Raw genomic sequence first — 27,932 nt, forward strand, 5'->3', positions numbered from 1 at the left:
ACTGATTTTCTTAGACCGTATTCCATTCCGATCCTAAACTCTCCATCCTCAAGATCAGCAACACCTATAAGAAAACAAATTTGTCATTCATTGATCTGCTAAAACAAAATCAAGTAAACATACTGCCCAATGCTCACGTACTTATGTTTGCATATTCGGAAAACTCAGGTGCATGCATGGCGTCAAGATTCAAGCTACGCATAAAGGGTGGAACGTCCAATGGTTGATCAACTGCGGATGGAACCACTAAAGTTTCTGCTACAACCTCACCTCCCCCATCGTCGTCCTCATCCTCATCACCGGCTTTGTACGTAGTTTCGAACTCCTCATTGCTATCATTGTTCATTCCCAAGTACGCCTCAACTATGTCATCTTGCACATCTAGGTCATGTTGAACCTCATCTGCAACAATATGCTCAAACTCAATGTACAACTCAATCCTCGGGTGTTGCACCTGAGTTTGCTGGTGAATACGGAACATTCGCTGAATACTTGTGTAGTCGACTATTGGCATAACCTCAAACTGTATCAGGCCGCCAAAAATGACAACCGGACTCCTACAGAGAATGCTGGTCACCCTCTTTACGAAATTAGACTCTATGCTTTGACAGAGCCCATATAGTAGTTCCACGAACGTTATAGTGCACAGAACAACAAACGAAAATATTTTCTCACACGCAAAGCTCACACCCTCATACGTATTTCGTACGACCTCACCGTTGTGGTAAACCACTATATTTGCTGTGCCCTCCATCGTACCGACCCTAGAGAAAAACACATCTCTCAGATTGAAGTAAAATGGTTACGGGTTTTGCTTTTTATAGGCTAAAGACTCACCTCGCAGGTTACGTGTTGCTAAACCATCCAACCAACATCTGCCATGTGTGCAACACGCAACCTGCAAGTTGCCTGTCACGTAAGAATCACGCATCATGCGTGTTGATGGATGACCGCCACGTGTCAACACGTAGCTTGCATGTTACTTCAGATTTTGGACACGTGTTCAACACGTAGGCTGCGTGTTGAGTCAGCACGTTAGTTGCGTGTTGTGCCTGCACTTCTGCAATGTCCGCTTGCCTGTGTATATACTAAAAACATCTATTTTCAGAAAAAAAAACACACACACACACATCTTTACTCCATATTTAAATTCTTTGGTCAAATCTCCAACACTTATATTTATTTTTTCCTTTTTGTCACAGTTCAGATCGACACCATTAGGTCAATGATTTTATTACCGTAGGTAAAAATCAATAGAGCGAATAAATAATAGTTTAATTATTATTGAATTTGTATTTTTTATTATATACAAATTTCATTATTCTTATTTAAGATTTATTAGATTTTTACTTCATTATTTTACTAATTTCCTTTATTTAAAAGAGCTTAATCCAAGTATAAAATAGTAGCTCTTTTATCTATTAAACGTGTAATATTCACAAATACGAGATAGGTTAAGATATTTATTATTTTATTTGTCTTAAGTTTAAGTTTAAGATTTAGAAATACACCAAACTATTCTAAGTATCTTTTAAATATAACAAGAAAAAATTTCTGCAACAAAATAAATTTATAATTAACAAATAAATTTATAATTTAGTAAAATAACATTGATGTTTTATTTTTTATTTCTTTTAACTATTATTATGCATCTGAAAAACATCTTGAATTTTAAATAGTAAGTCACCCATAAGCCCTTTTTCTTTTGTCGATTTCCCCATGATCAAGTTTTAATAAATAAATAAAATCTTAACATAAAATTCCAATTAGACCATTTAACTCGATCCGGATTACAGGATTAGATGTTTAGTTTTGATAGTTAAAAAATTAATAATGATATTTTCTTGGGATAATTCACGTTGATAAAATAAATAGAATTTAAAATTATATAAATACCTTAAATCAAAATTGGTTGCACATCTTGTCTTGAATACTTCCATCTAAATTGAATTAAATTAACATAATTTATATGTTATTTACATGTAAATCAAATCAATTAAATTTGAATTAGTTGGAGAGGCAAAATATTTGTGAATTTGATTTACACGTTTTCAATGTAAATTGAATCAGTTGGGTTTGAATTAGCAGGATCAGTACTAAATCGAAGTATATATGTTCGATTTAGTAGGAAAACGCTTTTGGACTCACGCAGCGCATGGTAAATCGAATCTAGTTAATTCGATTTTGGGTTAAGTATTTTTTTCGTTTTTGGGGTGAAAATCAAATTCGTCCCCCGACCTTTTTTCGTTATTAAAATCATCCTTAACGTTACTAAACGTTTTAAAATCACCCTTTCTTTAAATTTTAGACTAAAATATCCTTCATCATCATCTTTTTTTTTTACCCTCCTCACTCCACTGTTTACCTCAGCCTCCTCCCTACTCTACTCTCTCCCCAAATTTTCAACAACAACAATACCAACTATTTTTTTTAATTTAAAAAAAATCAAACAAAACCAATGCAGAATCAACAATAACAATATATCCAGATTCAAAAATCCATAAAAAACACCAACTATTTTTTTAACTTAAAAAAATAAAACAAAGCTCATACATAATTAGCAACAACAATATATTCAGATTCAAAAATTCATCAACAACAACACCACATTCAAATTCAAGATAGAAAATTCAAAATTTCAATCCTTCAAACTCGAGAGAGAACGCAGAAAAGAGAGAAAAGTGAAACTCAGAGAAGAGGGGTGGTGTTGCTGCCGTTTGTCGCTGTCGCGGTTGAAGGAAAGAAGAGGAAGAAGTGACGGCACGGAAAGCTATTGCCATCGCCGTCGCAGCTGTGGCTGAGGAGAGAACAAATCGAGCGAGGGGGAAGAAAAGAGCCCCTCACCACCAGAAGCTCGACGACGGTGATGGAGTTCGACGTTGACAGAGCAGCTCTCCGCCGTCACTCTCACGGCTGTCACCTTCTCCTTCTTCCTTTCCTTTTCTTTCTTCTTCCTCTCTATTTCTCTCTTGTGTTTTTTGTTTTCTTTTTTTAGTTTTTTTGTCTTAGGTGGGACGGGTGGGGGTAAGGGGTGGGGTGAGGTGGTTTATTTTTTTTAATATTTTTTATTTTTGTTTAAGAGTAAAATTGATCGAAAAATGTTGTTTATGGACAAAAGGATGATTTTAATAACAAAAAAAAGGTCGAAGACGAATTTAATTTTCACCCGATATCTTAGGGACGAAAAAAATATTTAACCCTTCGATTTACTATTTGTGCAGTATATATATGTAGGTTTGATTGCTATTTGTACAACTTATTGACATTTCTTATTTTTAAGTTAAAATATAAATATTAATAAGAAAATATCCTGTTTGGATTCAAATAAAATATCAAAAAATCAAAACAAATAAGAATAGTAATTAAAATTGTGTTTTAGTTGAAATTCTAGAAAATCTAAATTTTTACAAACTTATGAATTTAAAACGGAGTAATAGACGATTTCTAAAAATCAATTAAAAATTATTTTTTGATTCATTAGCATCTAAAGTATCATTATCAGGATTTTTTATGTTGAAAAAGTTATTATAAATTAGTATAGCTTTCCAAAGTAGCGTAGGAGTTAAAAGTTAAATTTTTTCAGAGTAAGAAGTTAGCGATCCGCGTACACCCTTACGTAGAAGGGTATGGTGAGGGCAAAGTAAACAAAATTGGCAAATAACTCAAAATAAAAGACAGTAAAAATGATAAAATTTAAAATATAAAAAAAATTAGAAAAATAAATTATAAGCTTTATTTTGATATGTTTTTAGTATAAAATATTTTATAAAATCATCTAATTATACCTGCCCTTTTGAATTATTATTTACGCGGTCGATACAAAAAATAATTATTTTTATTAATTTAGCGTTGTATTATTGAAACTTATAAAATTGTTTTATCAAAATTAAATTTTTAAATCATTGAAGATTTTGGTCATTTTGGTTAATTAATTATGTGTGAAAGGGCTTTGAAGATATTAAAAAGTTCAACGAAACAAATCCTTATAGATAATACAAGGGGTTGGTTTTATGGGTAAAAGTAAATTAAAATACCACATTAGATAAAGTTGTAATTTTAAGTCCTTGCTTATAATTTTGTAATTAAGTATGTTACATGTATACTAAAATTAGTTACGAGTATAAAATATATATTATAATATAAATATACATTAAAAATAAATTAAATTACACATATATTTATACATAAATACATTAATAACTGATTTTAGAGCTGATTTTAAGTACAAATAGTTTTTTATTTTGCAAGATAAACCTAAATTTTTTTCTATAATTGCTATTTAAGATTTGAAACTTCCTCTATTATGGGATGGGATGCCATTGTAGAAAAGTTTAAGGGGTAAGGCCATTTTTTATACAGAGTAATGCATAATACAGAGTAATGCCTTCACATGTCTTCCTATTTTTTTATTGCTTCTTTTATTTGATGGCTTGGGGTGAAGACTTTACAGTTACATGATTTTCCCCTTATATCAGTTAGTTGTATAGTTTCCCAATTTAGCAGTTTGTTAGCTCAGTGTTAGTTAGGAAACTTGCTGATAGTGTATTGATTATTATAGTTAGTTAAATTTAAGTTATCCAATTCTCTTGCAGATATGTAACTGAATAAGCTAAAATAATATTTTTGCTCTTTGATTTTTTATACAGATATGTTTAAGTAGTTAACTGTTCTGAGTTAAGGTGACATCATTTGATAATTTCAAATTGACATTGTCAAGCAAAGACTTTTAGTTTCATGAAATATTAATAAAAGAATATGAGAAAATTATTGTTCTTAATTAGAGGCATTTAGGCTTAATGATGCAAAACAATTTATCATACTACTGCAATATATAAATGCCAAGGTAATTCACCAATATAGCAGCATATGACACATTCAAATCAAATTCAATAATCCCAAAAATTCAAATCCATGTCTGCAACAGAATGTACCAACATGAATCTTCCAAAAAAAATCATGACCCTAAAATTTCTAGAAAACAGAAACCAAACCAAAAGTCTCGATGTGGGAGGAACAATGTGAGATGTGTAAATACTAGAGGCAACTCAGTTGCATGTGCTTAATGGCAACGCAGCAAAGGAGGTAGCACTGATGAGAGTAACATTAATGAATATAAACATATAAACAATGTCATTGATGCTAACATAATAGTACTTACAATTGTTTCAAGTCAATTCCAAATTAACTACAACTAAAATTCAACAATATCAAAAAACTTCTCCTTCTTCCAAATCCTCACTAAGAAAGTTGTTGTCTTCAAAATCTTCTTCCCTAAGAACCAAACCTGTGAGGTTCTTCAACAATGGATTTTTCTTTGTCCAATAATGTGTCAGGGAATGGCCACACAATTTTTCCAAATCCTGAAAGGACTTGAAAGCATCATCAAAGGAAATTGTTCTCTCCATTTTCTGCATCATCTCCCTCTGTTTCTTCCTTTGCAAGTAAACTCTAGCTTTGGCAATAGCAGTTGAGAAATCTGAATGAGAAAGTTGTTTTCTTTTCTCCCCTGCATTCGACTTCAAAGGCTTTGGCTCTTCTTTCTCTAACTTGTTTTCCTTCTCAGGTAGCCATCTTCTCTCCAAATTCTTCCACTTTGTCTCGAAAAGATCCAGTTTGATGAACTTCATGCTCCGAGGGGTATTGGGACATGACATTGCGAAACACCGTTCTGATATCAGCAGCAAATTGATCAGTGTTGTTGTACAAATTGTTCCATAGCTTCCGCTGAACCCTCTCCAAATCCATCAAAGCCTTTCCTTTCTTGAAATACACTCCATCTGGATGAACCAATAACCTTCTCAGCGTTACTGAACACTGCATATTCTTGAATTCATCCATACCCGAATAACTTCGTTTCTTCTCTTCACGTTCTTTTATGGCATCAGTAGTAGTACCCTTCTTCATCCTTGAATTTTCTTCACTCTTTTCCACCTTTGCTCTCTTGTTGGCACGAGAATCAAGAACAACGCTGTTACCGTTGTTGTTGTTGTTGTTGAATCGATCAACATGGCTGGATAATTCAGAAAAAACTCTTTTTTTGGGTACCCTTTTGTTGGTAACATCTGAAGATTTCTTGGGAGGAACAAAAGTTGAAGGCTTTGGAACACAAAACATCGTAGTCAGTAGAATGAAACACTAACAGAAAATTGTTGATTAGGTGAAGAAAAACCCTATCAAGTGAAGGATTTATGTTTTGTAAAGTTGCTTGGAACACAAGGTAATTAAGAAATATGGGTTCTTTAATTAAAATGGAAGATTTTGCAGTTTAGCGCGTATCTATTATAATCTTAGATTTTTTTTCCGATTATTTTCATTTTATTTGTGCTGATCTTCTTGTTTATTAATTATAAGTTTATAACCAATTTATAAATCATTGCATCTTTTTAAAAATTAAACTTATATGAATTTTTTTTAATAACGTACTAAATTTAATGACTAAATATTTTTTAATTTATATAAATAAGTACTAATTAAAGAACAACTTTTCTAATCATATAATTTTAAAGACATTCGTATTTATTATTTTTTTTAATATGTATATATTTTTATGTTTAAATAGTTAGTTTAAGATGAAAAGAGTATTTGTTCTCATCATCATTTGGATTGACTTTTTTAAAGAAAAAAAATTAAAAAAAGTACTTTTATATTAGTATATATATAGGTTTTATTAGGATTTTTTTTTAAAAATATTTCTAACTAAAAAAACAATGCTTTCGCTACTTTAAGTAACTTTATTTATATATAACAATCCTTCTAATCCAAATTTTTACTTATGATATGAATTGTAGTCATAATAATTCAAAGCTCCTTAGATAAATTTATGACTTTACATATATACTCCTAAGTTTATAATGATAAAAATCAAATCAGAAAATGCTGAGTTAGGAAATTTAGTAATCCTTAATTCTCTGTACCCAATTCATCGACTAATCTTATTTAATTTTTCCACGATTGGACTACTAAGTACTAACAGTTGATTATCCATGTGTTAGCTTGATAGGTAAAATTTTTCATGTCTAAGGCAAATACAAAGTCTATCATTTGTAATGTTTGAAATCTATTAGGTGATTTTTCAAAAGAACTAAAACATGGAAAGCCATTTTTGGTTTTTGGATTACTGTGGGTCCGAAGACCTAATCAAAAGAAAATTGATTATGAAGCTACAGAAGAGAACTAATTTAGTTGATATCCAAGAGAATTAGTTTCATTTTATCTTATTTGAATCTCTTAAAATTTAAATCAAATTTTTATTGGACTAATTATTAAAAAAAGCTTAAAATTAAATCAAACACCTTTTATATCCTATTGAACTAAATGGGATTTTCAGTTACATAATCACAAACGGTTGCAATAAAATGAAATATTTTTCTTTTTCAAAAGATTTTTCATAATTCTTATTTATTCACTATTTTATTGTTTAATTGTTAGTTACAATAAAATTGATTCCCAACAAACCACAAATTGAATTAAAAGAAGAATAATGAAAGTGGTATACATCCACCGAAATATAAATCAATGCTAATATCAGCATAAATATAATTAGCATAAAATAGTCAAATTTTAAGAAATATTAGGTTAGGTCAACGAGTTATAACTCAAATAATATAATCTTGTTATCCTCACTTAAAGGTCTTGAGTTTGAGTCTCATTCCTAATTATATATATAGGCCAACAGACCTTAGTATAATATAGGGTATGGCCTTATTTTTTTATTAAAATGATCAAACTTTTTCGCAAATTAAAATATACATTTATTTTGTTAGTAAAATACACATACATATACTTTTTTACATATGACAAGTTCCTTACTTACCCTTTCCTCAAGGAACTACTCTTTCCAACAATTGTTGTAGTCCTAATCTTCTTCTTGGCACGGTTGATGAACTCAGAGAATTGATCTCTACGTTGATGATGATCCTTTTCATTTGTGCCACCGCGGTGAGACTCATGATCTTCTGCAATGCTGTTATGTCCCGGCCAATATTCAACATAGTTCGAATCTTTTTCTTGGCACGTTGAACGTACTCGTTGAAAGTTTCATCGATAGTCATCATTGATTTCTTACCTTGTTGCTCTTGATGCATTCCATCATGATGATGATGATGGTGATGGTGATGTTCTTGTCCATGATCCTTGTTTGTTGCACTTTGTAAATTTGTTGCAACAAAAGGTGGTGAAGATTTTGGTGCTTGGCCATAAATATTTTCTTTTGGTGGTGTTGAATACTCAAATTTGATTGGGATTGTTCTTGGTGATGCTTCTTTATAATTACCCTTTTCATGTTGTTGAGGTATATGTGGTTGGTTTGGATCTATATCTAATGATAAGCCGTTCGTTAAATACAAAAATTTGTTTGTTATTTATAAAAAAATATAATATTTATTGGTCCTTTGTGTTGTATTTTCAAATCATTTAGGAGTTGTTTTATCGATAACATTTTTTAGAAATTTTTTGTCGACAACTAAATCTTTCAAGTACTGAATTGGTAGTTAATCCTAAATACTATACACCAACCAAAGAGATGAGACTTTCTTTGCAGGGTTTGATTATTGCTAGCTAGGGTTTGTTTAATTATTTCTTCAATTCACAATACTATATGATGAATCCTACACGTCATATACGCCCTCATTATCATTATTCTTTTACTCATATATTTATATAACATTTTCTCTTAATGAAATACCATAATGTAGTGACATATTTTCATTCATGTTTTTTAAAATTTACACCCCATATGTTTTTTTTTTCAAATGAACTACCGTAATTTAAGATGCTCCAACTCTCTGCAAGGACTAAATCTCCATTTTGGTCCATGAGATTCACGCGATTACTCATTTTAGTCCTCGAGATTTAAAATTATCTATACTGTCATCCAGATTTAGATCCGGACACCAATATAGTCCCTCAGCCCTTTCCGGTGATGACTCAGCAAACGGAGTGCCATGGTGGCACTCTCTCTACTACGTTGGACTCTCTCTAAACGACGTCGTTTCCCTCTTTAGCGCCCAAATAAGTAAAAAAAACGCTGTGGCTTATATATGAAGGAGAAGAAACGAGTTTGACCCATACAAAATATTCATCTTCTTCTCTACCTCTATCATTCTTCTTCATCTCTAATCAATGGTGCCAATGAAAAGTTTCTGAAATCATTCATCACCCAAGTTGAACTAACCCACGGCTAGGTTAGAGCGGAATCGTGTTTCAAAGGAAGGAGGTTGCTCTCCTCTCGTTCTTAGCCGAGGTAAGCGTTAATGTTGGGATTTAGTGGTTTTAATTTTTTTTTAAATTTCTTTTTTGGAATGCATGTATGATTATACTCTATGGTGCTGGTGTTCTTGTCAATGGAGAACATTTATGCTTTGTTGCAACTATTTTTTTTAGGGTTTCTTTGATTGCTTATACGTTGGGTTGGGTTGTTGGGGTGTTCTGTTTTTTTATGAATGGAACAGGGGATGATGTTGATAGGGTTAGGACTATGTAATTTTAAACTGGTTTTTGGATTTTGGTTTTCAACTTTGAACAATTTTGAATTTTACACTGAAAATTCAAGTTGATGGGGGATTTATCTAACATGCAATTTGAAAAAAAGAATTGCAGTTAAAATGTTAGAAGAAAATCATTGTTCATTATTGTGATCAGTTACTACTACTGCAGTAATGCTTTGATGCAGTAAATTTTGATAAAAACCAAAATCTGCACAACAATTTTGACCATCAAGTTTGTTGTATTTATCTACAAAAATTTTCACCACAATTTTATCCATGACTAAACATGCTGTTATATTGTCCAATTGAAACTACATATATCTTCTTATAGTTGAGTCAATTCTACTAGAAAAAAAATAACTAGATGTATGCTGAACCTTTTAAACTTTTTAAAAAATAACAAGTTTATGTTAGAACCTTTTAAAAGTTTTAATTGTGTTACCTATATTTCTAAAGCATATCAAATTTCTAAAATAAGAGTATCAAATGAGTACTTAAAAAAGAAGTCAAGGCAATATTTTATCTACAATTTCATGTAAACCTTAATTACATTATATTCAAATTCCAGTAAAAAAGTACCTAAATGAGTACTCAAAATTGATAAAACCTTTATGGAGAACGTATGTACTTTATAAGAAAATATAAATTCCTGTTTGTTTTATTTTTTTTTCTTTTTTTAAGGTTGTGCAATTTTCAACTGATTTTTAGATTTTGGTTTTCATCTCTGAAGTATGCAAAGAATAGTGTATAATGTATAATGTATAAGCTAAGGTTATATTATCTCTTTTTTTATTATGTAGATGACTGAATTGATTGATATTATGATACATCACGGGAGTAATTTTTAAAAAACTGAAGACAACAGATTAGTTTATTCTCCGGATAACAGGGCTTGCATAGGCGATCTTGATGGGGACACTCTGGACGTATTTTATGTGAGAAACTACTACAAAAAACTTGGTTATGGTGAAATACAAAAGTGTTGGTGGCTTGTGCCTGGGAGGAAACTAGAAGTAGGTTTGATGAATCTAGACAGCGATAATAAACTCATAGATATGTGTTACCATGTTCAGAAAAACAAAGGTTTGGTTGAAGTGTATTATGAGCATGGTGTCTCACTTCCTGTTTGTGCTCCATACATTTGATTCTTGATATACATATGATTCTTAATACACTTGATATTATGTATTGTTGTTGTCTGATTAGACTTGGACTGACATGATGCACGATAATGAAAATTTAGGGACTATTATGTATATAATTGTTGAATGTAAGAGACCTTTATGGGGAGTCATACTGAAAGTGCGGGACTGTTATGGGGATCGATAATAATAATTAGGGACTGTTCTGGTGACTCTTATGCATATGAGATTATGACATTGATTTTTGTTGCAGGGTCTGATTCCTGCTATGCAGGAGGTGATGGCTAGAGTGCATCACCGATTTTATGTCTGGCATTTGTGGAGAAATTTCAACAAGAACTGGAAAGACCTGGAATTAAGGGGTTTACTATAGAATGTGCTGAGCCACCACATTCCAAGAGTTTAGGGACACCATGAACAAGATCAAACGTATCAGCGAGGATGCTTGGGCATATCTAGACAAGTGGCCAAGAGATTCATGGACTAAGTGCCAATTTAGTCATAAGCCAAAGTTGGACAGCATATGCAACAATGCATATGAGGTGTTCAACTCCAAGATTAAATAAGCTAGAGCAAAACCCATCATTACTCTTTTGGAGGAGGTCCAAATGTTTATCATGAGAACCATTGCAAAAAACAAGGTAAAATTAAGCAATCATGTTGGGAAAGATGAAAAGAAGCCATCACATAAATCCAATACCTGGACAACCGCTGTGGGAGGTTTCAGAATTTAATAAGCCACGTGCACCAAAGGTTAAGCGGCCACCAGGAAAATTAAAGATGAAAAAAAGAATGGATTCGGATGAAAAACATGGAGGAGGCAAGAGATCGAGGGTAGATACTAAGAACAACGATAACACTCATTTGAAAAGGCAGCTTGGAAAATTTACTTGCAGTTATTGTGGTGATAAAGGTCACACCAAGAGAGGTTGCAAAATTTAGCACCTATTACTTCAGCAGCCAGTGATGTCCAACCCGTCGAACTTGAGTTGTCTCAACCTACCTGTTTTGAACAAGAGGATTCTCAGTAGGTAAAGATGTAAATGCCATTGCTATATCATAACCTATTACTATATTTTAACTTTGGAACCTGAATATTTTTACATGATATAGGTTGCTGGAAATATAAGGCCTGCAAAGTTGCCGGCAAGAAGAAGTTCTCCACCACCGAGTTCTGTCACAGTCAATCCATTGCAGGGTGCTAGCTCAGGAACAACATCAAGGATGGCAAGTTTAATGAAGTTTGTGCCTACTCCCAGTTTCAAAGCACCAAGGAAAAAGACTTGAAGAAATTAGCTAGATGTGTTTAGGGAGGTTATGAAAATTAGTATGTGGCATTAGGCCTTTAATATTTTGTTAAAATTTAGACAATGACTACTAAGATCAGTCCTGATTATTTTGATATCACAGTGGATCTTTTGATGTTAATACTCATGATGCTTGGTTATGCATCTTTTTTGTTCAACTCTGATAACTAATTTAATATAAATCTAGTTTGCTGTTTAACTTGCTTATTGTAATCCTATTTAAATATAACTCAGTTTTGTTGAATCATGTGTAAGTCACAGAAATACCACAAATTACTCTTTATTCATTCCATTCAAATATTTTTACACAATACATATTCCATTACATTACATTACACACGAATCTTTCCATAATTTTTTCTTCAAAATTTGTAACACATCACTAACAAAAATAGTACCATCATAAACACAGCTACCATCAATAAATTGGTCATAAATTTCTGACTTACATCATTTTTCAACCTCCCAACCCTCCATGCTAGGTTCATCTTCGTTCTACCATTGACTCTATTAGAATCTGCTATTCCAGCACTTTCCTCTTATCCAATGTCAGCCCAAACAAACATACTACGCCAAGTCTTTTTCCTTGTCTGAAATGAACCAAAAAAACACGATGAAATGAAGCAGTCAAGAATAAATGAACAAAATATCATATATTTAACTTACATTATAATTGAAATATTCAAAAAATGGCTTGTTTGAATTTGATTCTATTCCAGATCATTGCAGAATTGGACGATAACCATACCCACACCATTCCGGCACCCTCGCACTTCTGTTCCGACTTTGTGACCTGGCCCAGTTACTGCTTGAAGGAGAGCAAATCGAGTTTCCAGCTGCGGTGCTTCCACCACCCACCATGGTGCTGCAACTAATACCGATAAATGACAAAGAGTTAACAAGAGGAAGAGCAACAACAAGAAGAAGAAGATAAAGAAGAATAAGAAGACAAGAGGAAGGAAGAGAAAGGAAGACGGAAGTTGAAGAAGATCCTAACTCAGATAAATAAGAGAAAATTAGGGTTTTAGGGACTAAATTGGGTATGAATACAACCCTTGCCACGTCAGCTAGCCGTTGCAGGATTCAGCGTGGCAGAGAGGGTGCCACCATGGCACTCCGTTTGCTGAGTCATCACCGAAAAGGGCTGAGGGACTACATTGGTGCCCGGATCTAAATCTGGAGGACCAAATGAGTAATCGTGTGAATCTCAGGGACCAAAATGGGGATTTAGTCCTCTAACCTTTGTCCTCATGGATACAAGGAAAGTGACTATACCACTGTACTAGAATGTTTCTAATTATTTCATAGACAAATTATAATATATATAACAATCTTTTATTTTTACTTATATTCAATTTATTTTAATTTTAAAGTCACTCATTTTAAAATTAATTATATTTTATTTAACTATAAATTTTATTAAATATATACAAATTAAAAAGATAAACAAAAAAAATTATTAATCACAATTTTTTTTTATGATTATATGATACTATTAATATTATTTTTTCAATAAATACTTGTAATATATAATAATAGGTAAAGGCTCACATGCAGTTGTCTTCATAAGAAGTTAATAGTTGAAAAATTTTAGATGATATTTAGTCAAACTTGTTAAATCATCTAACGGTTCTTAAATATCAACTTCAGATGAAAATAACTGTATGTGAGTTTTTACCTATAACAATATAATAATACAATAAATATAAACTAATTAATAAAGTATTAAAATTTAAAAATAATAATTATTTTTATAAAAACAAAATAAAAGTACTTATAATAAAAAATAATTAAATTTTATATAATTATTTAATTATACCAGGTTAATCGGTTCGACCAGTGACTCACCGATGAATTAATAACGAGTGACCCAGTAGACTTACACCGGTTCGGTTCTGACGTCCATTAGGCTGGTGTGGAGCACATTAGCACAATAATTTGCATGAGTTTAAATATTATCTAAAATTTTTCAACTATTAACTTCATATGAAGACAACTGCATGTGAGCCTTTACCTATTATTATATACTACAAGTATTTATTGAAAAAATAATATTAATAAATATTATATAATCATAAAAAAATAGTATGATCACCTTTCTTGTATCCTTTGAGTGCATGGGTTTGAATCTTTTCTGAAGCATTTTAAAATTTTTTTCACATATTACAAGCTTGACACTTGGCAGGAGCATATGGAGCACGGTAGACCTCTAGAGAGTTGGAGCATTCTAAATTCGGCTTCAACTCATTGAATCACCACATGTCCTCTTCCTATAGACTAGTCAACTCTTGGGCACTCTTAGCCACCACTTTCCAAGCCATCATAGAACTTCCCATTACAAAAATAGGCTGAATTAAAGATAATTTAAAAAAAAAATTGTAAAATCAAAAGTTTAAATTTTTCTTTTTTAAAAAAAAAGAATGGGCTATACCTAATGTTTGATGATACTCTATAAACAAGTTCTTGCCTTTCTTTTATTCATTAAGGTGTCAATATGTCAAAGTCATAAAGTTCAAAAAGAAGAGATTCTCTATATTGAGAATTAACGTAACCTTGCTATGCAAGTCACCATTAACTTTAAAATTTCTAAAATTAAATTTGTACTTTTCATCATGTACATTTTCAATAATTTGAAAGGAACCTTATCTATGAGTAGTCCTAATGTTACAATTAATCAATTTTACACTTTTGTTAGTAGTTATTTTCAACTCTAACCATCTAGGTGGAGACAATTACAGGGAACATGAAAGTTTGGAATTGATTCTCTTCTATCTCATTCCATTGAAATTAAGAGAAAACAAAAAAAAAAAAAAAAGCTATCAAGACAGCTTATTCAATTATATTTGGTTCCACACAAAGGATCAAATTTTTCAAAAGTAGATACTTGTATTATTTTTTCATTTTTTTTAAATAAAATATCCTTGTCTTCTCACCTTTTCCTTTCACACTAAGGATAATTAACCTAAAAAAAACTCTATAAAACAAGCTCTTATATCTCTTGCAAGTGTTGCACCAACTAAACCCTAAAAATCTTCTAACCTTAAAATACCTATCTAGTTAGAAAAACCCTTAGAGTTGTACTTGAACCTTGAATTTTCACTCTATGGATAAAAACAACACCTCAAATTCAAATCCTTCTGTTTGCAACAAAATTCGTCAAGCAATTGCAAGTAACCCAGCTATTAGAATCATTAACCGAATATCAAGCTATAATCAAGAACCTAAACATGCCAAATTAGGTTCAATTTCAACCTCATCACCATCATCATCGCCATCGTCGTCTTCATCACCATCTCCAAATAATAACACTCCCATCCAAATCCAAACCAAACCACATATACCTCAACAACAGGAAAAGGGTAATCATAAAGAAGCATCACCAAGAACAATCCCAATCAAATTTGAGTATTCAACACCACCAAAAGAAAATATTCATGGCCAAGCACCAAAATCTTCACCACCTTTTGCTGCAACAAATTTACAAAGTGCAACAAACAAGGATCATGGACAAGAACATCACCATCACCATCATCATCGTCATGATGGAATGCATCAAGAGCAACAAGGTAAGAAATCAATGATGAATATTGATGAAACTTTCAACGAGTACATTCAACGTGCCAAGAAAAAGATTCGAACTATGTCGAATATTGGCCGGGGACATAACAGCATTGCAGAAGATCATGAGTCTCATGGCGGTGGCACAAATGAAAAGGATCATCATCAACATAGAGATCAATTCTCTGAGTTCATCAACCGTGCCAAGAAGAAGATTAGGACTACAACAATAGTTGGAAAGAGTAGTTCCTTGAGGAAAGGGTAAGTAAGGAACTTGTCATATGTAAAAAAGTATATGTATGTGTATTTTACTAACAAAAAAAAAATGTATATTTTAATTTGTGAAAAAGTTTGATCATTTAAATAAAAAAATATCTATGATGTTAATCATGTAATGTATGTTTGTCTTTTAGTTTGAGGGGCAAGAAAGGTGACTAATAATTTCTATTCTTAAAACAAATATTTGGTTGCTTCACTGATTGGTAAAACTATGATTGAATTTTGTATAGATAAGTTTACTGATATAATTTATATATATAAAATTCTTGTCCTATTTTTACCCCATGAATCAATTATGTCCTTAGTGTGTAGTGTTGGTGTTGATGATGTCTTAAGAGTTAAGATCATTTAACTCTTGGTTGAGATATGAAAATAAGACCATACCCTATATTATACTAAAGTCTGTTAGCCTAGTATTTCTTTTTTTTTTTTAATTAGGAGTGAGACTCGAATTCTAAACTTCTAAGCGGGGATAAAGAGATTATATTATAAGTTATAACTCGTTGATCTAGCTTAATATTTGTTACCTAGATTATTTCTTTATTAATAATAAGTTTATTATTGTAATTATTTTTTAGTGAGAATATATAAAGAGTATATAGTATATAAGGTGTAATAACTCAACAAATATTTTTCAAGGAGATTATTCATTCTCTTCAACAATCAGAAAAACTTATTTTTCTCCCTCTCTTAATCTCTTTTAGTTCATTAAACCATCAACATCACAGCTTGAACAGTTTAGGGCATGAGATTTTCTTCATGGTGCGGTAAGCGTGGAGAGCAACCAAGCTGTGAATCAAATTTTAAAAAAAAATTGTGAATTGAGATCCAATTCAATTTTGCCATTTTCTTTCTATTCCTAATTTTTCTTTCGACATTTTCTTTTTTCCATTCTTACCTCTTCCTTCAAACTCATTCAATAGAATTTGATGAGAGGCTATTTCGCAAGATTCTTTTTTGGTGAACATAGTTGTTCCGATCAACGAGTTGGAAGGAAGAAGATCTGAATCCTTATTCTGTGATTCATTGATTTTTCAAAATAGCAAACATGGTAAACAGATCCTCCCATTGTAGAGGTCATGGAGCTACATTGGCTTGCTCTCATTGTAACAAGCAAGGCCACACAGAAGATGTATGCTATAAGAAGCATGGGTACTCCTCCCATTTCTATCAACAGCCGTAACATAACACCACTATCAATCACGTGATCACTGAGGGGCATGATGATATACTCAGTGACAAACAATCTCAGCTCAATTGTTTCCAAGAGAACACTGAAATATCAAGATCTGGATTCACTTCAGAGCAAAGATTTACCTTGTTAGAGTTGATCAAAGACAAAAGTGTGCAGCAACAACCCCATAATGCAAATCAAATTTTGACTAATTCCATTCAGACTTTCACTCCACGTAAAACCATTGCATTATATTTTAATGCGAGAATTATGAGTATTATCACTCCAAAATCTGCACTATGGGTCATTGATTCCGGTGCAACAGATCATGTGACTTTTGACTTAAAAGATTTTGCAAGTTTTCAAAATATTACTCCAATCAATGTGATATTGCCAAATGGGACCAAAACTGTTAGCACCATCATTGGCACAATCACATTCTCTAAAAAAAAACTTTCTCAAAAATGTTTTATACATTCCTTCTTTTGATTTTAAACTGATTTCTGTGTCAAAGTTAACCTCAAACTTACATTGTCAATTGTTAATCAATGATAAGTGTTGTGAGATACAAGATCGATTCACATCAAAGATGATTGGCATTGTTGAGTGTATAGAAGGGCTATATACAATGAGTAGAGAACCAGAATTCTCTCACTTTTTCCCTCTTCCAACAAAGCAAGCTTCATTGGTGGCAACTACGACTACTACTCATTCCACCACACCTTCACACAGTGAGCACAACAACATTTGGCATCTTAGATTATGACTCATACCCATGCATAAATTGATTTTTCAGAAGAAGTATTATATTTTATAGATTTTATTGCTTCAAAACTTCCTTGTGATTCATGTCATTTTGCAAAACAAAAGAAGTTATCTTTTAATCTTAGTACAACTGAAATAAAAAATTGTTTTGACTTAGTTCATATGGATATTTGGGGTCCTATTTCTGTCTCTTCCAATGAAGGACATAGGTATTTTTTTACTGTGGTGGATGGCAAGAGCAGATTCACTTGGATTTTTTTTTATGAAAACCAAATCTGAAGCATCACAATTGGTTATTAATTTTGTGAATTTTGTCAAAGAACAATTTGAAAAACAAGCTAAGTGTATAAGGACTGACAATGGGTCAGAATTCACTTTAAAATCCTTTTTTGCATCAACTAGAATTTTACACCAAACTTCTTGTGTAGAAACACCAGAGCAAAACGAGATTATAGAGAGAAAACACCAGCATATTTTAGGTATTGCTAGAGCACTGCTATTTCAATCAGGAATTCTACATTGTTTTTGGCAATACGCAGTTGCTCACGCCATTCACCTAATTAATAGGCTGTCCAGCACTAATCTAGATAATGCTAGTCCTTACAAACTTTTGTATGGTAACTTACCTGACCTTTCATATTTAAGAGTATTTGGTTCTCTTGCATATGCCTCCATATTAACAAATTCAAGAACAAAATTAGACCTAAGAGCCAGAAAAACAGCTTTTCTCGGTTTTAAATTAGGAACAAAGGGTTTTCGACTTATTGATTTAAAATCAAAGGAAATTTTCATATCTAGAAATGTAACTTTTTATGAAACTCATTTTTCATTTTTACATTCCACTAGCACTGACATTCCTGTGGTACCTACTCATACTCCACAATGCATTGATCTTTTTCAATATGATACACCATCCACACATCATTTGCAATCACCTACACATACCACACTCACAGATTAAATGAATATTTCTCAAGCTCAATGCACTCACCAATTTTCTCACACACCATTGCACCTATTACCACACCACACACTAACAATGCACCTGCATCACAACACTCTGACATCACACATGACTGCATTACTAGAAAATCTGAAAGAGTCAAGAAACTGCCTGCTTATTTGAAGGATTATCATTGTATGACAACCCACACAGCTCACTCTAGCAACTTTGCCAACTCTAACTTTTTATATCCTATCTCACAACACTTGTCATATGATAAACTGACCCCAAAATATAAGTCACTTTCTCTAGCCATCACCTCAAATCAAGAACCTAGGAAAGCGGTTGCACATGAATGTTGGAGAAAGGCAATGCAAGATGAGTTGACAGCTCTAGATCAGAACAGAACTTGGTGTCTCACTGAACTCCCAAAAGACAAGAAGGCTGTGGGTTGCAAATGGATTTTTCTGGTAAAATTCAATCTCGATGGCACCATAGAGAGGCACAAAGCGAGGCTAGTTGCAAAAGAATTCACTCAAGTGCAAGGCGTTGATTATGGTGACACTTTTAGTCTAGTTGTTAAAATGACTACCCTACGAGTAATGTTAGTATTAGCAGCGGCAAAGAAATGGCATTTGAAACAGCTAGACGTCAACACTGCCTTCCTTCATGGAGATTTGGATAAGGAAGTTTATATGAAGATACCACCCGGTTTGACTGTGTCACAACCAGGTTTGGTTTGTAAATTGCAAAAGTCTCTATATGGGCTTAAGCAAGCAAGCAGGCAATGGAACATTAAGCTCACTCAGACTCTTGTGGATGCTGGTTATAAGCAGTTTTTTTATGATCATTCACTCTTCATCAAGAAACAATCTGAAAGCTTCACTGCCATTCTAGTATATGTTGATGACTTAGTTTTAACCGGGAATGACATTGGCAAAATCAATTCCATCAAGCAAAATTTGGATGACAAATTCAAAATAAAGGATCTTGTGATCTCAAATACTTCTTGGGAATGGAAGTAGCATGCTCTAACTCTGGAATTCACATTTATCAGCGGAAGTACACCATGGACCTTCTCAGGAATTTTGGTTATCTAGATTGCAAGCCTCTCTCTACCCCATTTGATTATAGTCAGAAACTCTCAAAGGAATCAGGTACCATTCTAACAGACAACACTGTTTACAGACAGCTCATCGGCCGATTCCTTTACCTCACAAACACTAGACCCGATATCTCTTATGCTGTGGGACGTTTGAGCCATTTTTTGGACTGTGCAACCACTTCTCACCTACAGGCTACTTTTCGCGTACTCCGATATTTAAAAGGCCGACCTGCAACTGGTCTCTTCTTCTCCTCTACTTCTAATCTGCATCTCACTGGATTTGCTGACGCTGACTGGGCTACCTGTGCCAATACTCGTCGCTCCGTTTTCCGTTATTGCTTCATACTTGGGAACTCTCTCATTAGCTGGAAGAGTAAAAAGCAAACCACAGTTGCCAAGTCCTCTGCAGAAGCTGAATATAGGTCTCTTGCTGTTGCCACGTGTGAAGCTAGTTGGTTATCTTTTTTAATGGGTTTCATTGGTTTGCCGCTTCAAAAGTCTATCGCTCTATTCTGTGACAACCAGTCAGCCATTCACATTGCCAATAATCCCATTTTCATGAAAGAACCAAACACATTGAAGTGGACTGCCACCTTGTTCGTGAAAAGCATTTGTCTGGTATCATTCATCTTATGCCAGTTATTTCCAAAGATCAACTTGCTGATTTTCTTATCAAAGCTCTGCCACCCGGTCCTTTTCTTGCTAATATTTTCAAGTTAGGATTGTTAGATTTACACAATTTTAGCTTGCGGGAGGGTGTTACTTATATTATTTCTTTATTAATAATAGGCTTATCATTATAATTATTTTTTAGTGAGAGTACATAAAGAGTATATAGTATATAAGGTGTAATAACTGAACAAATATTTTTTAAGGGGATTATTCATTCTCTTCAACAATGAGAAGAACTTATTTTTCTCCCTCTCTTAATCCCTTTTAGTTCATCAAATCATCAACATCACAGTTTGAACAGTTTAGGGCATGAGATTTTCTTCAATATTTCTTATGATTTGGCTATTTGTACCAATTATATTTATGTTGATATTAGCATTGATTTATATTTCGGTGGATGCCTACCTCTTTCATATTTTTTTTAATTCAATTTGTGGTTTTGTTGGGAATCAATTTTATTATAACTAACAATTAAACAATAAAATAGTGAATAAATAAGAATTATGAAAAATCTTTTAAAAAAGAAAAATATTTCATTTTATTGCAACCGTTTGTGATTATGTAACTGAAAATCCCATTTAGTTCAATAGGATATAAAAGGTGTTTGATTTAATTTTAAGCTTTTTTTGAATAATTAGTCCAATAAAAATTTGATTTAAGTTTTAAGATATTCAAATAAGATAAAATGAAACTAATTCTCTTGGATATCAACTAAATTAGTTCTCTTATGTAGCTTCATAATCAATTTTCTTTTGACTAGGTCTTCGGACGAACGACCCCACAGATAATTAAGGATTACTAAAATTAAATAAGATAATTAAGGATTAGTCGATGAATTGAATGCAGATAATTAAGGATTACTAAAATTCTTAATCCGTATTTTTTTTATTTAATCTTTATCATTATAAACTTACGAGTATATATTTGAAGTCATAAATTTGTCTAAGGAGCTTTGAAACAATTCATATCATAAATGAAAATTTAAATTAGAAGGATTGTTATATATATATAACATACTGGTTTGGATTAACTTTTTTTAAAAAATATTTCTTATTTTTTAAAAACATTTTTTATCAAAATAGTAATTTTGTCTTTAGATACAAAATTTAAGAATTAATTTTAATTTTTATTTTTTTAAAACACATTTCATTAGAATATTTTTAAAATTTAGTTTTCTTAGAAAGCAACATATTGCTTACTTAAAATAGCAAAAGCATTGCTTTTTTTAGTTAGAAATGTTTTTTTTAATCCTAATAAAACCTATATACTTATATAAAAATATTTTTTTAAATCTTTTTTCAAAAAAGTCAATCCAAATAATAATGAGAACAAATACTCTTCTCATTTTAAACTAACTATTTAAAAATAAAATATATACATATTAAGAAAATAATTAATACGAATGTCTTTAAGACTATATTATTAGAAAAGTTGCTCTTCAATTAGTACCTATTTATATAAATTAAAATTTATTTAGTCATTAAATTTAGGACGTCATTAAAAAAATCATGTAAGTTTAATTTTTAAAAAGATGCAATGATTTTCTTCGATAAGTTAGTTATAATTAATAAACAAGAAGATCAGCACAAATAAAATGAAAATCAATGAAAAAAAATTCTATGATTATAATAGATACGCGCTAAACTGCAAAATCTTCCATTTTAATTAAGGAACTCATATTCTTAATTACCTTGTGTTTCAAGCAACTTTACAAAACATAAATCCTTCACTTGATAGGGTTTTTCTTCACCTAATCAACAATTTTCTGTTAGTGGTGTTGCATTCTACTGACGACGATGTTTTGTGTTCCAAAGCCTTCAACTTTTGTTCCTCCCAAGAAATCTTCAGATGTTGCCAACAAAAGGTACCCAAAAAAAGAGTTTTTTCCGAATTATCCAGCCATGTTGATCGATTCAACAACAACAACAACAACAACGGTAACAGCGTTGTTCTTGATTCTCGTGCCAACAAGAGAGCAAAGGTGGAAAAGAGTGAAGAAAATTCAAGGATGAAGAAGGGTACTACTACTGATGCCGTAAAGGAACATGAAGACAAGAAGAAACGAGGTTCTTCGAGTATGGATTCATTCAAGAACATGCAGTGTTCAGCAACGCTGAAAAGGTTATTGGTTCATCCAGACGGAGTGTATTTCAAGAAAGGAAAGGCTTTGATGGATTTGGAGAGGGTTCAGCGGAAGCTGTGGAACAATTTGTACAACAAAACTGATCGATTTGCTTCTGATATCAGAACGGTGTTTCGCAATGTCATGTCCCAATACCCCTCGGAGCATGAAGTTCATCAAACCGCTGCGAAGTTAAGCGATCTTTTCGAGACAAAGTGGAAGAATTTGGAGAGAAGATGGCTACCTGAGAAGGAAAACAAGTTAGAGAAAGAAGAGCCAAAGCCTTTGAAGTCGAATGCAGGGGAGAAAAGAAAACAACTTTCTCATTCAGATTTCTCAACTGCTATTGCCAAAGCTAGAGTTTACTTGCAAAGGAAGAAACAGAGGGAGATGATGCAGAAAATGCAGAGAACAATTTCCTTTGATGATGCTTTCAAGTCCTTTCAGGATTTGGAAAACTTGTGTGGCCATTCACTGACACATTATTGGACAAAGAAAAATCAATTGTTGAAGAACCTCACAGGTTTGGTTCTTAGGGAAGAAGATTTTGAAGACAACAACTTTCTTAGTGAGGATTTGGAAGAAGGAGAAGTTTTTTGATATTGTTCAATTTTAGTTGTAGTTAATTTGGAATTGACTTGAAACAATTGTAAGTACTATTATGTTAGTATCAATGACATTGTTTATATGTTTATATTCATTAATGTTACTCTCATCAGTGCTACCTCCTTTGCTGCGTTGCCATTAAGCACATGCTACTGAGTTGCCTCAAGTATTTACACATCTCACATTGTTCCTCCCACATCAAGTATTTACCTTAGCTTCTTTATTTCCTTTTGGAATCCACATTTTCTTTATTTCCTTTTGGAATCTACCCTTTTGAACATTGAGACTTTTGGTTTGGTTTCTGTTTTCTAGAAATTTTAGGGTCATGGTTTTTTTTGGAAGATTTATGTTGGTACATTCTGTTGCAGACATGGATTTGAATTTTTGGGATTATTGAATTTGGTTTGAATGTGTCATATGCTGCTATATTGGTAAATTACCTTGGCATTTATATATTGCAGTAGTGTGATAAATTGTTTTGCATCATTAAGCCTAAATGCCTCTAATTAAGAACAATAATTTTCTCATATTCATTTATTAGTATTTCATGAAACTAAAAGTCTTTGCTTGACAATGTCAATTTGAAATTATCAAATGATGTCACCTTAACTCAGAACAGTTAATTACTTATTATAAACATATATGTATAAAAAATCAAATAGCAAAAATTTGAGTATTCAACACCATGAAAAGGGTAATCATAAAGAAGCATCACCAAGAACAATCCCAATCAAATTTGAGTATTCAACACCACCAAAAGAAAATATTCATGGCCAAGCACCAAAATCTTCACCACCTTTTGTTGCAACAAATTTACAAAGTGCAACAAACAAGGATCATGGACAAGAACATCACCATCACCATCATCATCATCATGATGGAATGCATCAAGAGCAACAAGGTAAGAAATCAATGATGAATATTGATGAAACTTTCAATGAGTACATTCAGCGTGCCAAGAAAAAGATTCGAACTATGTCGAATATTGGCTGGGGACATAACAGCATTGCAGAAGATCATGAGTCTCACGGCGGTGGCGCAAATGAAAAGGATCATCATCAACATAGAGATCAATTCTCTGAGTTCATCAACCGTGCCAAGAAGAAGATTAGGAGTACAACAATTGTTGGAAAGAGTAGTTCCTTGAGGAAAGGGTAAGCAAGGAAGTGGTCATATGTAAAAAAGTATATGTATGTGTATTTTACTAACAAAAGAAATGTATATTTTAATTTGTGAAAAAGTTTGATCATTTAAATAAAAAAAATATCTATGATGTTAATCATATAATGTATCGGGCCTGCTACACATACAAGCCTACAAGCATACAAGTTGGCCCAGCCCAAAGAGAAATCACGCGCACCAAAAGAGATAACATGGCGCGTCAAAGTCACGCGCTCAACACTCAAACGGTTACGTATGGCAGACTCTTCCACTTCTTCCACTTCTTCCATTTCTCAAGGCACTTCGAAAACAAGGAAACCCTCCCATTTTCGAGCGAAAATCAAAGTTCAAAATATACAAATCGTTCTTCGAAACCTCCATCAAAACACCATCAAACTCTCCGTGAAGAATCTGAACAGAAAACAAAGCAACAATACTCAACGTAAGTTCATTAAGATTCCTGTATATTTTACTTTTCTTCTACGTCGTTCTTCTAGGGTTTACTATTATTCTTGCTTCTTTGTTACAATGTTCTAAGTTCTACGTCGTTCTTCTAAGTTCTACGTCGTTCTACGTTGTTGTTCTAAGTTCTCCTGTTATTGTTGTTGATTTTTGGGGGGTTTATTCTGTAGATTCGGGGGTGTATACTGCTTAACCTTGTAATGTGGCTTGATATTGAAGCATGGTTGAGTGATATCTGACTAATATCTATACGCATGTATCTGAATAATATCTATGGGTGTATCTCACTGTTATCAATGGGTGTATCTTGCTGATATCTTTGCGTGTATCTGAATCATATATATGGGTGTATCTTACTGTTATCAATGGGTGTATCTTATTGTTATTAATGGGTGTATATGACTCATATATATATGGGTGTATTATCTTTGGGTGTATTGTTCGTTTCAGAGAAAATGGCAGCAAGAAACCAAACAAAAGACCTTAAGTGTGCCACACATCTCTTGAGTGATAAGTTCAGAAACATGACTGAGGAGAAGAAGGCAATTGTGAGGGATCTTGGATTCGGTGGGTTGATGCACATCCCACCACTAAGGGTGGATCACCAACTCTTAAGGGAGCTGGCAAACCAAACTTGGGGAGAACAGACTGAAGACAGGATATGGTTCTTTCCAAATAACACCAAGAAAAATAGGTCATGCACTTGGCATCAATGCAACAGGTAACTAGCTTAAAATTATAGGTGTATATTAAGTTGTTGCTTGGGTCTATATAAGTTAATGCTTGGGTGTTTTTGAACCGACTTGGATACTTTGTTGTCTTCCTTTTTGTAGGAGATCTATTTCCTGAGAAAGTTGAGTATAAGAAACTTTCTGATGATGACAAAATAATTTATAGAAGATTCCAGGGTAAGACCCTCAAAAGTCTTACTGATGAAATGATGTAAATCGACGTTGGCAACGAAGAGGAACGCCTGATGTTCAAGAGGATATTCATCCTCTACATACAGATGGCGTTCCTTTTGCCAACGACGATAAACAAAATATCGCCCGTGCACCTGGCCCCAATTTTTAAGATGGACGGCATATCAGAGAGAAACTGGGGGGGGCATGTTTTGACCTTCATGGTCAAGGGCATCACAGACTACCAGGAGAAGAAGAAGAAATCAATTAATGGCTACCTCTTCGCCCTCATGATAATCTACTTAAAACAAAGGCAAAAACAGGACTCAAAGACCACCAAAGCCCTGGATTGCCAACTGGACTAAGGAGCAGTTGGTGGAAAGAATGTCTGCAGAAAGACAGGAAATTTTGGTAAGTAAACATAATAAGTTGGGTGTATTTTATTTACCTGAATGCTTCTAACTAAAATATCTCATGTTTCAGGGGATTCTGAAGATCGCAGAGACAAGAGAAAAAATGAAAAAAAAAAAGAAAAAAAAGAAAAAAAACAAGAAATAAAAAAAAAACAAAAAAAGGAAGGCGAGTCCAACTTCGTCTTCGGAGACAGAAACTACTGACAGTGACACTTCTACCTCTGAGTCTGAGGCTCAAGAAGACTCAGAGGATTCAAGAAGAAAACACCCCAGCAAAAAGGGGAAAAAGTAAGAACCATACTTGGGTGTAATTTCTTTTTCGAGTTGGGTGTATTTTGTTTGATCACGTTGGGTGTATGTAGTTTATTAAGCAGCGTGTGTTTCGTTTGCTGCGTTGGGTGTATATTTAATATTCAGTTGGGTGTATCTTGTGAATTCATTTGGGTGTATTTTTAGTATGTTCTAAATGATGATTGTTTGCCTTCCAGAATGGACTCCAGAAAAAGAAAGCAGAGGCAAGAGGAGTCAGATTCTGATTCAGAATCTGAATCTGAAAGAAGTGATGAGTAATGTCCTGAAATTATTACTCCTTTCTTTTGGCTTCATTATAAAGATTTCGTGTATTAATTAAAGTGTCTATTATTAACTTATAGGAGTGAAGAATCATCACATGCGGAGAAGGAGAAGAAAAAGAAAAAAACAAAAACAACACGAAAAGAGTAAGCACTTCTTTCATTAATATTCTGTGATAAAATTAATTTTTTATTTCTGATTGGTATTCTTTTTTTCCACCCAGAACACAACAAGAAAAGAAAAAAGTTGTTGTGGAGGATTCACCTCCTGAAGAAGATCAATACTTTGACGGGTACAGTACCTCGTAAGCTATATTACGGTCTATCATCGTAATTATTTTTGTTAACATCTTATTTTATGAATGTAGTGAGAGATATAAAATATCAAGTGACAAAATCGATGAATGGCTAAGGGGAAACGTTGATAAATCTGCTGCGGAGGGGTATGTCTTGCGGGGCTGTGTATTTGAGATTTTTGTGTGTTTTGTTTGCTAATAATTGTATCTTGTTTCGCAGGGAGAACCTAGCTGACCTGCGATCGACAGAAGGTCGCTATGTGTCCTCTGAAACGTAAGAACCTTTATTATTTAATAAAATCTTGTTATCATGATTTGGATGTATTTTCTGGAAACATTTGGGTTTATTTTGTGGATCAAGTTGGGTGTATGTTGTTTACTAGGGATATTTCGTTTGTTTTGTTGGGTGTATATTGTCCATTCGGTTGGTTGTATCTTGTGCATTCATTTGGGTGTATTTTATACCTGTATCTTATTTTGTCTGAATAACATGGAATCTGTTTAGACTACCGGCTGTGAACTTGGGAAGTGATGATCCTTCCTCTCAAGGACGCACAGAACAGAGTAGCGTAAACCAACCATCATAGAGCATGTAATTTCTCTTTCAAATAACCGTTACTTTTGTTCTTCTATTACCTTCTACTTCTAATTCTGTATATATTTTTTTTAGAAAAAAAAGCCCTTTATTATTTTATTCAAGAAAAAAAGGCAGCAAAAAAAAGCAAAAACTGCAACTATGTAAGTTCTCAAAAAACAAAGCCTGTCTTCTTTTTGAATTGTTCGGGTGTATTTTTGACCTTTTTTGGGTTATTTTAGGTTGAGTCCGACTGACTCGAATATGATGGTTGTGAGGGAACAAACACCGTCGGAAGCGCTTGCAATGTGAGTTTTCCAAGAATATTTCAACCTTATAACCTTATTATTTTCAAAGGCGTTGTTAACCTTTCATTTTTCTTCTTGTTTAGAGT

At 32.9% G+C, this 27,932-nt stretch overlaps 2 protein-coding genes and 1 long non-coding RNA gene across 3 annotated transcripts in view; all 3 read left to right on the plus strand.

The window, feature by feature from the left end:
• Positions 1 to 14,981: 14,981 nt before the first annotated feature.
• The window catches only part of LOC127745006 (uncharacterized), a 22,988-nt gene continuing 10,037 nt past the window's right edge, over positions 14,982 to 27,932 (plus strand). The window contains exon 1 of the mRNA XM_052257966.1: positions 14,982 to 15,753. Coding sequence (XP_052113926.1) covers positions 15,038 to 15,753 — 716 coding nt within the window. The 5' untranslated portion in view covers positions 14,982 to 15,037. The remainder of the gene's footprint in view (positions 15,754 to 27,932) is intronic.
• Positions 24,457 to 25,961, plus strand: LOC127744760 (uncharacterized). Its single transcript, XM_052257023.1, has 3 exons — positions 24,457 to 24,761; positions 25,232 to 25,502; positions 25,615 to 25,961. Exons 1-3 carry the CDS (start codon positions 24,575 to 24,577, stop codon positions 25,628 to 25,630), a joined length of 474 nt encoding a protein of 157 aa, XP_052112983.1. The 5' UTR covers positions 24,457 to 24,574; the 3' UTR covers positions 25,631 to 25,961.
• Positions 26,963 to 27,556, plus strand: LOC127744761 (uncharacterized). The gene is made up of 3 exons (XR_008005793.1): positions 26,963 to 27,111; positions 27,185 to 27,238; positions 27,470 to 27,556. It is a non-coding gene; the product is annotated as an uncharacterized LOC127744761 (long non-coding RNA).

The sequence above is a fragment of the Arachis duranensis genome, chromosome 2 (assembly GCF_000817695.3).
Source record: "Arachis duranensis cultivar V14167 chromosome 2, aradu.V14167.gnm2.J7QH, whole genome shotgun sequence".
Classification (NCBI taxonomy): domain Eukaryota; kingdom Viridiplantae; phylum Streptophyta; class Magnoliopsida; order Fabales; family Fabaceae; genus Arachis; species Arachis duranensis.

Excerpts from the sequence above, each read along its gene's own strand:
- LOC127744760 (XM_052257023.1), top strand. The coding sequence starts at position 24,575 with ATGGCAGACTCTTCCACTTCTTCCACTTCTTCCATTTCTCAAGGCACT. Across the intron at positions 24,762-25,231 it reads ACAAAGCAACAATACTCAAC|AGAAAATGGCAGCAAGAAAC; the intron begins GTAAGTTCATTA and ends TGTTCGTTTCAG.